This window comes from Myotis davidii, unplaced genomic scaffold (assembly GCF_000327345.1).
Source record: "Myotis davidii unplaced genomic scaffold, ASM32734v1 scaffold370, whole genome shotgun sequence".
Taxonomy (NCBI): Eukaryota; Metazoa; Chordata; class Mammalia; order Chiroptera; family Vespertilionidae; genus Myotis; species Myotis davidii.
In genome coordinates this window covers 6,258,635-6,274,003 of record NW_006288615.1, presented here as the reverse complement: position 1 = coordinate 6,274,003, position 15,369 = coordinate 6,258,635, and the positions used below count along the sequence as shown (strand labels likewise).

Genomic DNA, 15,369 nt, shown 5'->3' with positions numbered 1-15,369 from the left:
TGTGAACTGGGCAAAGCCCCGTGGAAATGCAAGTTCTTTCTCAAGAACCTTCTTGAAACTCTGAACAAGAGGAGCATGGGGTCCTGACCCTCACGATCAGGACCATTATGTACTGAGCTGTAAAGAAAGATGCAGCCTCCTTTTCTTGCCTTTTCACTGGCAGACAGAGCTCTGGTTAGCAGAAAATCGGAAAACCGGGTGATTCTCATTGCTGGTCGTACCCTTTGAAAGGGGAGGTTATTAGGAGAAGTCTCAATTCAGAAACTTCAAGAAGAAGCGGGCGGGCCTGGTGAGGGTGGAGGGGGCGACTGTATTTCCTGTTTTCCTTTCCGATGGTGTTGGAAAACATTGCAGGAAAACCATGGATACCCAAGAAAAAAATTCTAAAATTCATTCTCTTTGCCACTGGGGGCGGGGCCCAAAAGGTGACCAGTCGAAGTGGTGAATTTCTCTTTCAAGAGTCAGGGTTCGCAGGAGCCCAGCTGAACGCTGTAGGGTGAAGACGGTATTCAGAGGGTGACATCAGCCCGCAGTGGGCCAGGAGCAACAGAGGGAGTCTGGTTTTCATTTACAGTGTGGGGCAGGCCTGCGGTGGGGAGGGGGAGTGAGGGGTGGGGAAGGGAGGAGGAGGGGAGGAGCTGGAGGAAGCCCTGACTGTACCCCTGGACCCGGGCCAGTTGCAGCTCGATCTTCCACCAAAGGCGCTCAGTCCTCTGTGCTCCAGCCTTCTGCAGGGACCGCGGGGAGTGCTCCTCCTGCAGAAAGGAAGGGAGCCTCCGGGAGTGGGCAGAACATGCGCCAGACCCAACAGAGCTGAGCACAGAAGCCCAGGGACATCACCTCTCCAGGGTTCTCAGGGTAAGTGCCACCTCCCCTCTGTGGCCGCGAGTCTGTGGGAAGAAGGGATCTCTCCTGACCATGTCCAGGTGGTCTCAGGGTCTCTCCTTAGAGTCACGATTTCTTCATAAGCTGCACGTTTCTGGAGGATTTAGCTGATTTTTCTTTCTGGGTTTGTGGCCACTGGGTTTCTCTAACTCAGTGGAGGCGTGGGCTGCCAGTGGGGGTTCCTGGGCTGGGCTGCGGGGCCCTGGGGCCTCTGCTCAGCCTGTGCACTCCAGCAGCCGTGTGTCTGGGCTCACAGGCGTTTATTGGTCGTGGTCGTCTCCTGAACTTGGTGGGAATCTGTTTGTTAGCTGGAGTGTCTTCTGTGGGAGAACGTGGGAGCTACCTGCTGGGCTGCTCCTTGGGGAGGCCTCTCTGAGCCCTCCCAGGTGCCTCAGGCGGGGTTCTGCCCGGTCCTCACAGGGGCTGGGCTGGTGGAGCACAGCTGTGTCCTCTGGGGGGGACTCTGGAGACGTTGGAGTCCAGGATCAGGGCCAAGTCAAGAGTCAGCCCTTATCACCGGGGCTTCATCTTTTCAGGAGCCTCTGGTGAAGCCTTTGTCCTCTGCGGTTGCTCAAAGGATCTGCAGGGTCAGGCGGGGAGAAGGCATTGGGTGTTCGGGCGGCATGCCCAGTGGATAAGGCAGGGCTCCTGGGGCCACGGGCCGGCCTGTGGTGCCCAGATGGGGGGCGGGTGCCAAGCTGGAGGCCCAGGCCTGTTCCCTGGCCGGAGGGTGGGGCTCGGTCCTCTCTCCCAGGATGGAAAGTGTTTCCTGACAGTTGCCAGCCTGCTTTGGGGACCTGTTTCAAGGGCTCACTGTGTTAGGAAATCAGTGTGGAGTGAGGTGGGGGTGGGGACCTGGGAAGGGCCTCATGGAGTATTGGGGAATGCGAAAAAAAAAATAAAATCAGCACTTCCCAGCCACCCAAGGAGCAGACTTAGAGGCTGCTCTGAACACCAAGAAGAAACTGTTCTGAGTGCAGGGGTGTTGCCCCACGCCAGGCAGAGCCACGAGAGCTGTGGGATCTTAGGGCTGCAAGGGTGCTCAGAGCGCATGTGGATAGGTATTCTCGGCCTGGGATCTCCCAACCTCCCAGGGCCCACCCATTGTGAAACCTTGAACAGAGATGGCTTTAAAATCAGGCATTTTGTGTTTCTCACCAGCATTAGACTGAGACCCAGTGGCTGTTAGACGTCATTGAAACCTCTGGGTTCTCTGCTGGGCCACAGAGAATGGGAGAGGTTATTGGTGGGAACCTCTGGGGCGTGGTCCCCTGGTTTCGAAGATGAAAAGTGTGGCGCTCCGAGATGCTGAATCCCTTGCTGAGGCCACAGAGCCAGTAGGTAGCTGAGAAGGCAGTAAAATCTTGAACGTTTCAGAAAAGCAGACGGCCTACCATGGGGGACCCGAGCTAACTTACGTCGAGATTGGAAATGTGTTATCTGCTTCGTTCCCCCAGGAGATAATGTCCTCCTCTCCTTTTCTGTTAAAACTAAAGGGAAAGAAGTTGAAGCTTCCCATGGCTCTTCCAATGAATGGAGAACCAAGTGCTGGGCAAGTGAGCTGGCCGCAGGGATGGACACCGGCTCTGTGATCAGATCACCTGAATGGCTTCCCTCATTCAGGCCAGCTCTGGGGGGTGGGGGCCCAGAAAGATGGGACCTCTATTTTGCTTCCTTCTTGTGTAGGCTTGTTGCTGAGGGTGAAGGCATAGGGCTGGGGAGCTGAGGGGCTTTTGTGGAAATTCAAGATCTAAGAATGGTCACGTGGTCTGGATGTGCTCTTTGTTAAGAGGAGGGTTTTTCATTATGGGTTTACTGGTCTCATTGCCTGCTCATGGCGGTGAGAAAACCATTGGGAGGACGTGGGGTAGAGGGAGGACTTGGGAAAGGATGCCATAGCAGGGTGGAGGAGTGTGGCTATTCTGCCCTTTTCCAGTCGGGACCTGGAGGGTGTGGCCACCCCACCTTCTTGGGAGGTGGCTGGAGAAGCCTCTGGAATATTAGTCCTGGGCCCCGGCTCTCCCGGCCCACCCCACCCCACCATGCCTGCAGCTCTCAGGTGACCAGAGACATGGTGAATGTTCAAACTTGGGTCTTAAGGACATTTTTGATAGAAGAAACATATCTTTCTGGGGAGGAACTGTCTGTTTTCTGCACCTCCCTTTATTTCTAAAGTGTTCAGGATTCACTGTACCTCTTTCTCCCACCATAGTGACTTCTGTGACCTCGTAGCGTAGGACCTAACACATCACTGATGATATAGTAGCAGGAAACCCCTCTAACCAATCCATGATCAATTTGTGGCTCATATGAGGCTCCCCCTTTGACCTGAGTTTTGGGTTAGGAGGCCACAGTCGCCACTGCCTGAAGCCAGCTTTAGATCAGGCCTCCTTCCCCTGTGAAAGTTGGGATATTTTTTGCCATCGGGGCTTTATGTCTTCTCCCTCAGCGTTCAGACAATGGGATAAAGTGTGGCCCTTAACAGCAGTGTACGCCACCCCCACTTTTATGTGAAATTCCACATTTAGGATTTAAAATTCACTGGCACGTCACGTCTGTAGCGTGAGACTGTCTTGTAGGCATGTTAATGACTTCAGCCAAAAGTTTTATTTGAAAACTGGTTTCTGTCACTGTTCTCTTTGGAGGAACCTGAGGATTTGCTCTCTCTTGGAGGAGAATCAGGCGTTGACTAGGATGTCCCCAGCCGCCCAAAGGGGATTGTGTCCCAGGCAGCTTTCCCATCTGACCTGTGGGAGCAGACTTCTCGTGGTGCCTTCGCTGTGGAGAGTGGGCAGTAAAACACATCCCTGCCTACAGAGATAGTGGGCGATTTGAGGCATGACCTGACATTTAAAACATTTTTATTAGTAGCTCTAGCTAAGCTAATGAAAACCCTAAGTGCTTCAAATTTTAAAGCAAGGCAGCTTGAAAAATTCCTGCTAATTCAGACAGCTTTGAATGAGATGTTTCTAGATATGGTTTCTCTCTTTCCGATGTAAAAATTCCAGAGATAATCCTTGCCTTCACAGGAAAGATGCTGCTTGTCCCCTAAACACACTCAGGGAGCACACACGCCATCCTGATTTACAAAGAGCGCTTCCCCTCGGAAATTACTTATGTTAATTCTCGAAAACACGACTTTTAACACCTTCTGGTCTCACAGGTCTATTTTGGGAAGGAGATGAAATTTTGAGTTAGAACTGTTCTTGAAAGTGCAGTTTGTCTTTCTTTCCTCTAGAGGGCGGTATAACCCTCGGAGCTCCAGAAAAACCTCCCAGTGGTGATGGAGTCCTTAGGGTGGGGTTTCTGGCTCTGCAGGGAGAGTTGGTAGATATCTCAACAGGGCTGGGGGGTGGGGTGGGGGTTACTTATGGAACCACGGAGAGATGGTTTCAATACATAATTAAAAGATGTGACTGCAGTATCTGAAGTAGAAGTAAATAGATTTTCTTTTTTTCTAACTCAGGTATGAGGTGAAATTATGCCTTGAAATGGGGGTATTCTTCACTCTAAGATGATTCCATTACAAGAGCATTCACCAAAGAAGAACTTTTAAGGGAACGTTTTCCCAAACCTACTAAGAAAAGTTTGAATTAACAGTAAGGTGTTTCAGAGCCAAAGCAAGTTTGCATATTCATGCCTCACTGTATCTGGGTAGGATTTTTGAAAGTTAGAACTGGATGGGATGTTAAGATGAACTGATCCTGTAACTCAAATTTCCCATCACCTGCACTTTGCTAGTCTCCCCTGATAGGCAACTTGTTTGAACAATGCACACAAACTGTAATTATGAATGTCCCATTTAAAATGTTTGTTAATAAAAAATAGATTACTTATGCTCAGACTTAGGGTTGGTTGTTAGCCTAAGACATCCACTGTGTGGGTCCTGAGTTACAGAATTTGGCTCAGAGAGGAGAAATCTAACCCTCTATTTGGCTTCTGTGTGCTCATATTCATTGATGTTTAGTAAGCCCTATTGCCTTCCATAGGGGAGTTTTGGGGTCCAGGGAGGGGACAAAAATGACTAAGACATAGGCCCTTCTCTCTGGTTGGTAAGTTTGACTTCCATTTGGTTATTTAAAACATCAGGAAATTAGCCCTGCCTGGTGTGGCTCAGTGGGTTGAGCTTCATCCCATGCACTGAGAGGTCCCTGGTTAGATTCCCCGTCAGGGCACATGCCTGGGTTTCAGGCTCAATCCCTAGTAGGGGCGTGCAGGAGGCAGCACATCATGTTTCTCTCTTCCATCGTTGTCTTTCTTTCTTCCTCTCCCTTCCTCTTTCTCTAAATTCAATAAAACATATTTAAAAAAATCAGAAAATTGCCAACTTGGTGGATGCTTTCCTCATACCCTTGACACTTCAGATGAAGAAATGGCGACTTCGTGGCCTGAGGTCACAGATCCGGTAGCAGAGCCAGTCACCGTTTCTGGGTGCTCCCACCGTCGGTGTGTTCCACGGACAGGCAGCTGGGCCAGGACTAGCGAGGGAGCCCAGTTCCCAGGGCTATAGTCTTGAGCATCCTGTGAAGAAAGGCCCTGCTTTCTGTGGAGTAGCATATTTTAAGTTTACTTAGCAAAGAGGTAATTGTTGTTAAAAAATCTGGAAAGGAAAAAGGAGAGAAGAATAATAAGACAAATACGCAAAGTTCTGCCAAACCCTCTCCCAAAGGCAAATTGTTAGTCTTTTGAAGGGGTCTGGCTGCCTCTAGCATAATGCAATCCTGCTGTTCTCCTGGAAGCTAAGACTCGGGAAATGCAGAGAGACATTCTGAGTGAGGAGGGGCCAGGGAAGAGTGCACCGGGAAATGCTTCTGCGGTCCCCCTCCTCGTGTGTGCTATACATCCAGTTCTCAAGGATCAAGAGCATGAAAACTGGCTACTGGAAGGAAGGACTGGTTTCATTTCAAAATTAAAAACTGCACGGCAGCTGGAGATGACTCAGGCCTCTGGGGGAGCCATTCCAGGAAACTGGTTTGTCTCCTCTGGAATCTCCATCAGTCGATCCAGCAGCCCAGTGCCGGCCTTGAGGCTGGAGCCAGCTCAGCTGAGCCCTTGATGGTCCTGAGGTGGAGGGGGGATGGTGTCTCTGTTGCTGGTGGGGGCGGCAGGAAGCCCATCACTGGGCAGAGCCGAGGGGGGCAGATGGAAGGACGTGAGCATTGGGCAGTTCACCTTGTTTCACACTCCACCTACGCGAGGCTGGGAGAGGGTCACTGACCTTTACTGGGGGAGAGAGCAACGAAGGGGTGTTTTTCCAGCCAGTACACTCAGTCCAGAGTTGATATCTTATCAGATGTTTCCACTTAATTTTTTAAAGCCTCTACTTTAAGTAAGTTTCTCTTTTAGACTTGATCATGAATCAGACCAGAAAACAAACCAAAATATTTAATTTTCCTTAGAATGTGAGAACATTTTAGCCACCTTGAATGATTCTACAAAGGGGCACTGTGGTTCGGAGATGCCTGCAGCCCTGAAGGCCGTGGCCGGGAAAGCGAGGGGGACACGCATCGAGCCCTAACCGGGGGCCACCAGAGGCCTGTGTCATGGGGCTGGGATGCCACCGGTGTTTGTGCCGTTTTTGCACCATTTCCTACGGCATCCTCCACCTTACCGTTAATCTGAGCCAGTTTCCGCCCAATGTTCGTAATTAGCAGTGTAAGTGGGGGAAGCCTTGTCCGGGGCCTTCTGTTTCAGAGGGTAAATGTTTTGACACCTGCATTGGGCACCAGGCTTTTCCAACTACTGTGGAGATGGAGCTTTCTGCTTGTTGGTCATTGCCTCAGACCCTGGGATTATGTCTTCAAAGGAATTTCCAACTCTGTGGGCAGTTCCCCTGGAGGGTCTCTAAGTTGCCTTTCTGGGGAAGGAAGCGAACCCCCCCGTGTGCTCAGCACACCCTCACGTGGCCTCCTTCAGGAGGAGGCTGCTTCTGAGGGGACATCCCAACCTGCATGTTCTGTGCCACTTTCTTCCAGTGCATGAGCTGATGATCAGAACTGTTTGACTTGGTTTTGCCAGGAAGAGATGGAGGCCTGAGTCAGCCACTCAGTGTCTAATGAGGACCCCAAGAAGGGGCAGTGAGGCTGGGTCAACACACAGGGATTGGAAGCCTTAAGACGTTGCTGTCCCAGGAAACACAGTCAGAGCCTGGGTCACGTAGATCCCAGTTTACAGATATGAACTTGTCACTGGTAGTTCTTATCCAGGGAATTTTCATAGGATGGAAGTGCAGGTTCTGATGGATTTCTTTGAAGGGGATTCCTTGGGGCTGTTCCCAATCATTTGCTTTTGAGGATCCTCCAAAGCTCTTCCAAATGTCAGTAATATATCATGTCCACCCTCCTCCTAACAGATGGACCCAATAAACCCCTGTTAGCTTCCTCTCTGGGGCTAGGAATGGGGACTTCTTTTGCAGGATTCAGGCGGACAGGGAAGCAGAGTGAGAAAAGGAGAGAGGAGGAGGGGCTGCCAGCTCGGGACCCTCGGGTTTACTGAGACGCGATTGTTCATTTCCGGCAGATGGCCCCTCTCTCGCCACGATCTCCGACTATGTCTGCAGCTCCCATTTCAGCCGGACAGCTAGGAGTTAACCGAAGCCCTAGCACTTGATAGGAGGTCCAGCCTAGTTTCAAAGGCAGTGCTTGGAGGAGACCGAATAAATGACTTCACATGGGAGCTCTGGATGTGTTTAAGCCTTGGTTTCAAAATTGTTTCCTTGTGTGCATATGTGTGTCTTTCTTAAAAAAGATTTCCAGACGTGGAAAATGGAGAAGCTTTTGAGTAAACTTCATGAAAACTAAACCCACGGAATTGCAAAATAGCCTGGGAAAGTCTCTGGACTATGACTGACCACAAAGTCAAGTCCAACCGCCGTGCAAAACCACCTTTGTGATACGAGGCATCTTTTAAAGTTGTGAGTGGACAGCTACTACAAGCAAAAAGATGCCTTTGAGAACGAGACAGATTAAAAAAAGAGGAATTACTAATGTGAGCCAGAAAGAATGAAACTGCATTGAAGTTCTATGATTAAATTTGTTGCCTTAGGACAGAGCCTCTGACACAAAGCGGCACATCGCCCCACCCAACCCAAGGGTCTCGAGCAGCCGGCTTGTTCTGTATTTGAAAGGACAACAGTGAACAAACGGGTTCTGTTGACACAGACTCCGTGGACTGTCACCACCAAAGAAGTCTATTTTCCCCAAGGGACGTGGGGAGTTCCCTCGATCTGGGCCAAGTTGGGCACAGCCTCTTAGGGCTTCCTGGGCTCCTGGGGGGCTCGGGACACACAGGCTTCTGTTCTCATTCTGGTGAGGATGCTGGTCCTGTTTGCTCTACCTGGCCGTGGGGGAGTCACTTTGTCTTACCTGATTTTAGTTCCCCAGCTATGAAAGGGGGAGGTGTAAGCAGCCATTGGGTTGTTGGCATGAAGTCCCACTGCGAGACCAGTAAATAGTCCTGGGGCTCACTGGTCTCTATTTCCTAGTGTGGCGAGAGGAGGGTTGGAGGAGGATAACAGGGGGCGGGGACTGCCTCATTCCCCTTATTAAAATGGGAAAGCCAGGTGATTTGGGGCAATGATGTGGACATCTTTCAATCATCTAAATGAAAAAAAAAATTCTCTAAGATTTGTTGGGAGGAACTTCAGTTTAAAAAAATTGGGAGTCCATGACACGGTGAACAATAGAGTAGATTTAACTGCAAACAGAAGCATTAACAAATATTCATCATCGGGGCTAGGAAGCCTGAGCCACAGGCTGCTCCTAAGTGGATGGCAGGAAAGTGTGTGGAGCCGAAGGCGTTTTTCCCACCTGGGAATTCAGCTCCACCAAATCAGGTGAGTTTATTAGTCATCAGTGGAGCCTGGATAACTCATTAGCTCACAAACTTCTCTCCTGACCTTCATTTTCAGAGTTGGAAGAGCTTCTCCCCTCTCTCCCCTCTCTCCCCTCTCTTCCTGTCTCTCCCCTCCCCTCCATCCCCCCTCCCTCCCCTCCCCACCACTTCCCTCCCCTCTATTTCCTTGTCCTCTTCCCTCCTCTCTTCTCCCTCTCCCCTCCCCTCTCTTCAATATCTGTATAGATTTTGGAAAAGACAGATCCTGTGCACTGTATATTTATTCCATTACTCTGTGTCCCAATAGGAAGCAATTAATTTCGGGGATTGCTGTCTTACAGATTAACATCTCAGAAATAAAAATCTTTACATATAATTTTCAACCAATTTAAAATTCTCATTTTCCTTAGAAGATAGTTGAAGTACGTAATGTCTCAGAAAGACAGTCCAGCTTTCATCCTAGGATGACTTTGATTTTACTGAGCTCTAGTGCAGACTACAGAATTACTTTGGAATCCTACTTAGAATCCTGCATCTTGTGTCTGGATCGGATATTTAAAGCAATTGAGCTGGAAACCCCTGGAAGATGAGCACGGAAACTTTCATTGACACAGTGGTGTTTGAACTTGAGTGGGAGAGTCACATGTAACCTAGACTTTATCCCCAGGAAACCCTCTGTCACACATACAGTTTTGCATACATTTGTGGGGAGCTGTCAGATCCTTTGAAATCTGTGGGTTCCATGTTAAAATGTTGTTGACCAATTATAATATTATAGGTTGTTTTGCAAAGGACAGACTATATTTCCAAAAGGATCCAGTAAAATTTAAACCATGTGGACAATTTCCCCATAAAATCATTTCCCAGTAGGATGCTTATTGCGAATAAAAATCCCAACATTTAAGTTCAACACAAAGAATCAAGAAAAGCACATGTACAATGTCCTTTTACCTTAGTCTGAAGCATATGTCCTCAATTACTGGAACACACACACAAATTGGAGACCGCATTTGCTTTCCTTTTTTTGAGGGATTTCTGGAGAGTGAACAATACAGTGTGGGTCACCCTCCATGGACACAGGGGACTGTACTAACCAGCAAGGCAGTGGGTTTCACTCTGTTGATTGTTTCCTTTTCTGCACAGAAGTTTTAAAGTTTGATCTGAGTCCCGTTTGTCTGTCCTTGCTTTTGTTGCCTGGACCTTTGGTGTCATAACTAAAAAATCATTGCCAAATTTAAGGTTTTGAAGATTTTCTTCTAGGAGTTTGATATTTTCAGGTCTTGGATTTAGATTTTTGATTCATTTTGAGTTAGTTTTTGTAAATGGTGTGAGGTAAGGGTCTCACTACATTCTTTTGCAAGTGGCTATACAGTTTTTCAAGTACCATTTCTTGAAGAGACTATCCTTTGCCCATGTGTAGCGTTGGCACCCTTATAAACGATCGTTTGACTGTATATGTGAGAATTTATTTCTGGGATCTCTATTTTATTCCATTGAGACTATTGCCTGTCTTTATTCCAGTACCATCTTGTGTTGATTACTGTAGTTTTTAAGTATATTTTGAAATCAGGAAATGTGAGGCCTCCAACTTTATTTTTCTTTTCTTTTTTTCAAAATTGCTATGGTTCTCTGTTGTTGTTTTTTTTGAAATTGTGTATGGATTTTAGCATTTTTTTATTTCTACAAAAAATGCCATTGGGATCCTGATAGGGATTACATAGAATCTGTATGTTGGTTTAAATAGTATAGTCATTTAACCAATATTGCCTCCCAATACATGCACACAGGATATCTTTCCACTTATTTGTGTTTTCTTTTTTAAAGCAATGTTTAGTGGTTTTCAATGTACAAGTTTATTACCTTCTTGGTTAAGTTTATTCCCAAGTGTTTTCTTTCTTTTAATGCTATTGCAAATGAGATTTTTGCACCTTAATTTCTTTTTCAGATTCTTCACTGTTAGTGTATAAAAATGCAACCAACTTTTGTGTGTTGATTTTGTGTGCTGCAACTTTGCTAAATTTGTTGATTAGTTCTAATAACTATTACTTTTTGTGTGTAATCTTTAGTTTTCTACCTATGAGATCATGTCATCTTCAAATAGAGACAATTCAACTTCATCTTTTCTATTTTGCATGCTGTTTGTATTTCTTGCCTAATTGCTCTGGTTAGGAATTCAAATACTATGTTAATAGATGTGGTGAGGGAGGGCATACTTGCTTTATTCCTGATCTTAGAAGGAAAGCTTTCATATTTTTTCCACTATTGAGTATTATATTAGCAGTAGGCTTTTCATATAGGACCTTTATTATGTTAGGGTAATTTCCTTCCATTCCTAGTTTAAGTGTTTGTTTTTTTTTCATGAAAGGGTATTGAATTTATAATGTGATATTTCTGTATTTTTTGTCTTTCATTCTGTTAATGTTGTGTATTACATTGATTAATTTTCATGTATTGAACCCTCTTTGCTTTCCAGGAATTCTTGGTCATATATCACCCTTTTAATGTGTTGTTGAATTCAGTTTGCTAGTGCTCTGTTGAGAATTTTTGCATCTCTACTCATCAGGGATGTTGGTCTATAGCTTCCTTTTCTTGTAATATCTTTGATTGATGTTGGTGTTGGAGTAATGTTGGCCTCATAGGATGAGTTTGACAGTGTTTCCTGCTCTTCATTTTTTGGAAGTGTTTGAGAAGGATCATTATGAATTCTTCTTTAAATGTTTGGGAAATTCTCCAGTGAAGCCATTTGGTCCTAGACTTTTCTTCGTTGAGAGATTTTTGATTACTGAAATAATCTCTTAACTCATTTTAAGTCTATTCAGATTTTCTGTTTCTTTGTGATTCAGTCTTGGTAGGTTGTGTGTTTCTAGACATTTACCCACTTCTTCTAGGTCATTCAAAATTTGGGATGTATTCTGTCCTCACTTCTCCCAGGCTTGTGGAGTCTCATCAGTGTCCTCCCTTTGTCAATAGCGATGACATTTCAGAAGCTGCTCTGCATGTCTCATTTGCTCTTGTTTCCCCTTAGCTCTCCCAGGAAGAGTCAAACCATTCCTAAGGCAGGGGGATATAAAAGCAATTTAGAAGGATTTGGACTGTTAGGATTAGGAAATGGAAAAAGAATCACATTTAAAAATCTGACATATACTTGAAAACTGAGAGAGATGTTTTTGGTTTTTCATTCACATTGAAGCTGAATGCTTTTCATTCATAAGACCTTCTTTTTAATCTTCAAGCCTTAACAATGAAAGATCAATTATGGTGGTAATCCAATCTCTCTAGATTAAATGTATTTAAGTTTCTTCAACCAAATGGGCTTTTCCCACCTAACTGTAGTCTACTCTATACATTTTTCAATACCCCAAAGTACTTCCTAATGCTCAGAAAGAATAGCCAATAATATGAACTAGCCCCTGAAAGTTCATGATGATGATGGAATTGGTTCTGGCCTCTCACAGAGCCTCTTTGAAGAAATCCTGGTCAGCTACACATTCCATCCTTCCACTCGGTCCAGGGAAATGGTGAGCTTCTCCATCAAGGGACATGGATCCTCACTTGTAGTTAGTGGACTCCAAGGGGATAGACACCCATAAACTGCTGACATGGGTCCAATAGAGACCTGGACAGGGAGAGATGCCCATAGCTAAGATTTTGTATAAATATTAATAGAGAATAAGGGGAAGACTCAAAGTGGTCCCAGCTGCTGTGGTTGTGTTTGCATACACCATGATCTGGGTGAAATCTGTTCCCTCCATTAACTGAAGCTCTGTGTGTGTATGTGTGTGTGTGTGTGTGTGTGTGTGTGTGTGTGTGTGTGTTGGCGGGGGTGGGTGGGGAGTGGAATAGGGGGTGGAGTGGTGTTTGCTCTAAATGTGAAACACAAAGTTAAGCTGGGTGTCCCCAAACCGCCACTTCTGAGCCTGTGGGCACCTTACCCCTGACTCTCCTACTCTGACACGTTGTTGCTGCCTGCCTCTGTTTGAGAGGAAAAAAGTTTAAGTAGCACAGTTTTTAGCTATGACCAAAGTAATGCAACCACTAGATTCAAAGAGTCTCATTCACATATTCAGTCAAAACTATTTTTCTTAAGAGCAACAAGTTCTTAATTCACTGGGTAGTAATCTGAGAGTCAAACGCTGCTCATTCTCGTCTGCCCTATTTTCTCTTTCAGGTTCACACGTGGTGCTTAGACAAACTCAAAATGAGGAAACACCGACATTTGCCCTTGGTGGCCATCTTTTGCCTTTTTCTCTCAGGCTTCTCATTAACTCGAGCGCAGCAACAAGCAGGTAAGATCCAGAACTGTCTCTTAAAGCCATTATAAAAGGAGCAGGTTTCTCTGATTTCAGACCTTAGCCCTCAGGCGCTTGCTGTAGAGCTTAGAGATTCCTCTGGGAGCCAGCTAGGTTGATCACTGCAGAATGTTCATCTAGTTTACAGACCTCAGACACTCTACCCAGTGAGAGACGGCTTGCTTTTACTAGAACTTGGGTTTGATATATTGAAGTTGGTTCAACAGTGGTTGGTTCTTACACAGAGCATGAGCAGAAAGTTTATAGTGCAAATACTGTACCATCGGAACAGCTTTTCCATGTTTCTGGCACCTGTTGGTCTCTGAGTGCTTATAACCAGAAGACAACCATTGAGAGTAAACATCGTTTTCCTTGGAAACAAAACACAGAGAGTAGTACCCTCCCTCTGCAGTTCTGGACTCAGAAACATCTGTCATTTACAATCACCTAAACTTTTAAAAACCAGTTTCCCCAAACTATTTTTAAAAAAATCCACCCTAATGAACCCAATTAAGAATTTGCTTGCAGAGTTTGAGAAAACGGAGAAATGCTTCATGCATTGTGAGCTCGGAGGATGACTGGGTCTCCTCTCCTTTGCTGAGAGAGCCTGGCCCGCTAGTGGTTAGATGGAGGGCAGTGGGCACCACCTCAGTGGAAGGGGACCATTGGTTGGGCATCAGATCAGCCCGAGGTAAGTAGCGACCAGGAGCCAGCTGTGATCAGCCAGCCCTGCCACGGCTGCGGAAGGGCAGTCCCCACACCCTCAGCTCCAGCTCCCACTGATGAGGGCCCACTGGATTTATCTTTGAGAGAGAGATATTATCTCCAACACCCATGAAGGCTTTCCTGGCCCTAATGAATATGTTAAGGTCCCTTTCTTCACGCTAAACCATCTGAGAAACATGAGGCGTTGCCTTTCTCTCCAGTAACACAAGTTATCTTCACTGAAGGAAGACTTATTCACTACGTGTATTTTTCTTGGAATTACCCAAAGCATTGGAGGCCAGTTACTGTAAGATGCAGTCGTTTTCATCGTTCCTTTTCATCAGGGCTCCACTTCAGATCCCACAAGTGAAGACTGAATTCATAAAACGATGGTTGCTCATTTGTGATAGGCTATCCTTCCAATCTGGCCAAGTGGGTGTTGGGGTTCAAATTGCCACAAAAATCATGCTTGAGATAAAAGACACCCTTGAGGGATTTTTTCCCCATCCTGGACCTGCCCCAGAGCAGTGTGCAATCAGTGATTGTGCAGGGAACTCAGGCCAATGACTGTGCACCGTAGCCTTTGCGTCCGAGGTCCAGGTCCCCACTCCTCAGGTAAGTCAGCCTGCCTGTCTGCATTGCCGGTGAGGTGTGGATTGTTCAGTGAGAGCATAGCGCAAACTGACGTAGCTTAGGAAGGCTTTGCACTGATAGGAAGTATCTGCTTGAACAGGAGAAAAATCTAAACCAATGTCTTTTTTTAAAGATGTCAGAAATGGTGCCGCTGCCGATATAATATTTCTAGTGGATTCCTCTTGGAGCATTGGAAAGGAACATTTCCAACTTGTTCGAGAGTTTCTATATGATGTTATAAAATCTTTAGCTGTGGGAGAAAATGATTTCCGTTTTGCTCTGGTCAAGTTCAACGGCAACCCACATACCGAGTTCCTGTTAAATACGTATCATTCCAAACAAGAGGTTCTCTCTCATATTTCCAACCTGTCTTATATTGAGGGAAGCAATCAGACCGGAACAGGATTAGAATACGTAACACAGAACCACCTCACTGAGGCTGCTGGAAGCCGGGCCAGGGATGGAGTCCCTCAGGTTATCGTAGTGTTAACCGTTGGACACTCGGACCACCGCCTCGCTCTGCCCCCAGCGGGACTTAAGTCTGCTGACGTTAACGTGTTTGCAATTGGAGTTGAGGATGCAGATGAAGGAGCCTTAAAAGAAATAGCAAGCGAACCGTTCAATATGCATGTTTTCAACCTAGAGAATTTCACCTCCCTTCATGACATAGTAGGAAACTTAGTGTCCTGTGTGCGTTCATCCGTGGCTCTAGAAAGGGCTGGAGGCACAGAGACCCTTAAAGACATCACAGGTAATGGCAACGCCGCCACGCTGCTGCCCGCCTTGCTGTTCCTTGAGATAAGCTTTGGCTCCTGCTGGCCTTAAAGCACCACTATGGCTAAACCATGTGGGTGGATCAGGGAGATGAGCATTCGCAGGTTTAAAAACAAAGGTTTGAATAGTCTCTTAGTCGCCTTCTGAGACAAAGCACTCACCCACATCAAACAATTACACTTTAACTCAAAAAACCACATCCCACAAAAGAAAGCATCAGTGTGGCCACTTGTAACGGGAACAGAGGGAC

The 15,369-nt window shown here is 46.4% G+C and overlaps 1 protein-coding gene across 1 annotated transcript in view; it reads left to right on the top strand.

Annotated features, from left to right (window-relative positions):
- Positions 1 to 699: 699 nt before the first annotated feature.
- The window catches only part of COL6A3 (collagen type VI alpha 3), a 74,957-nt gene continuing 60,287 nt past the window's right edge, over positions 700 to 15,369 (top strand). The window contains 2 exon segments of the mRNA XM_015561807.1: positions 700 to 858; positions 12,887 to 13,004. Of these exon segments, the coding sequence (XP_015417293.1) occupies positions 12,917 to 13,004 (88 nt within the window). The 5' untranslated portion in view covers positions 700 to 858; positions 12,887 to 12,916.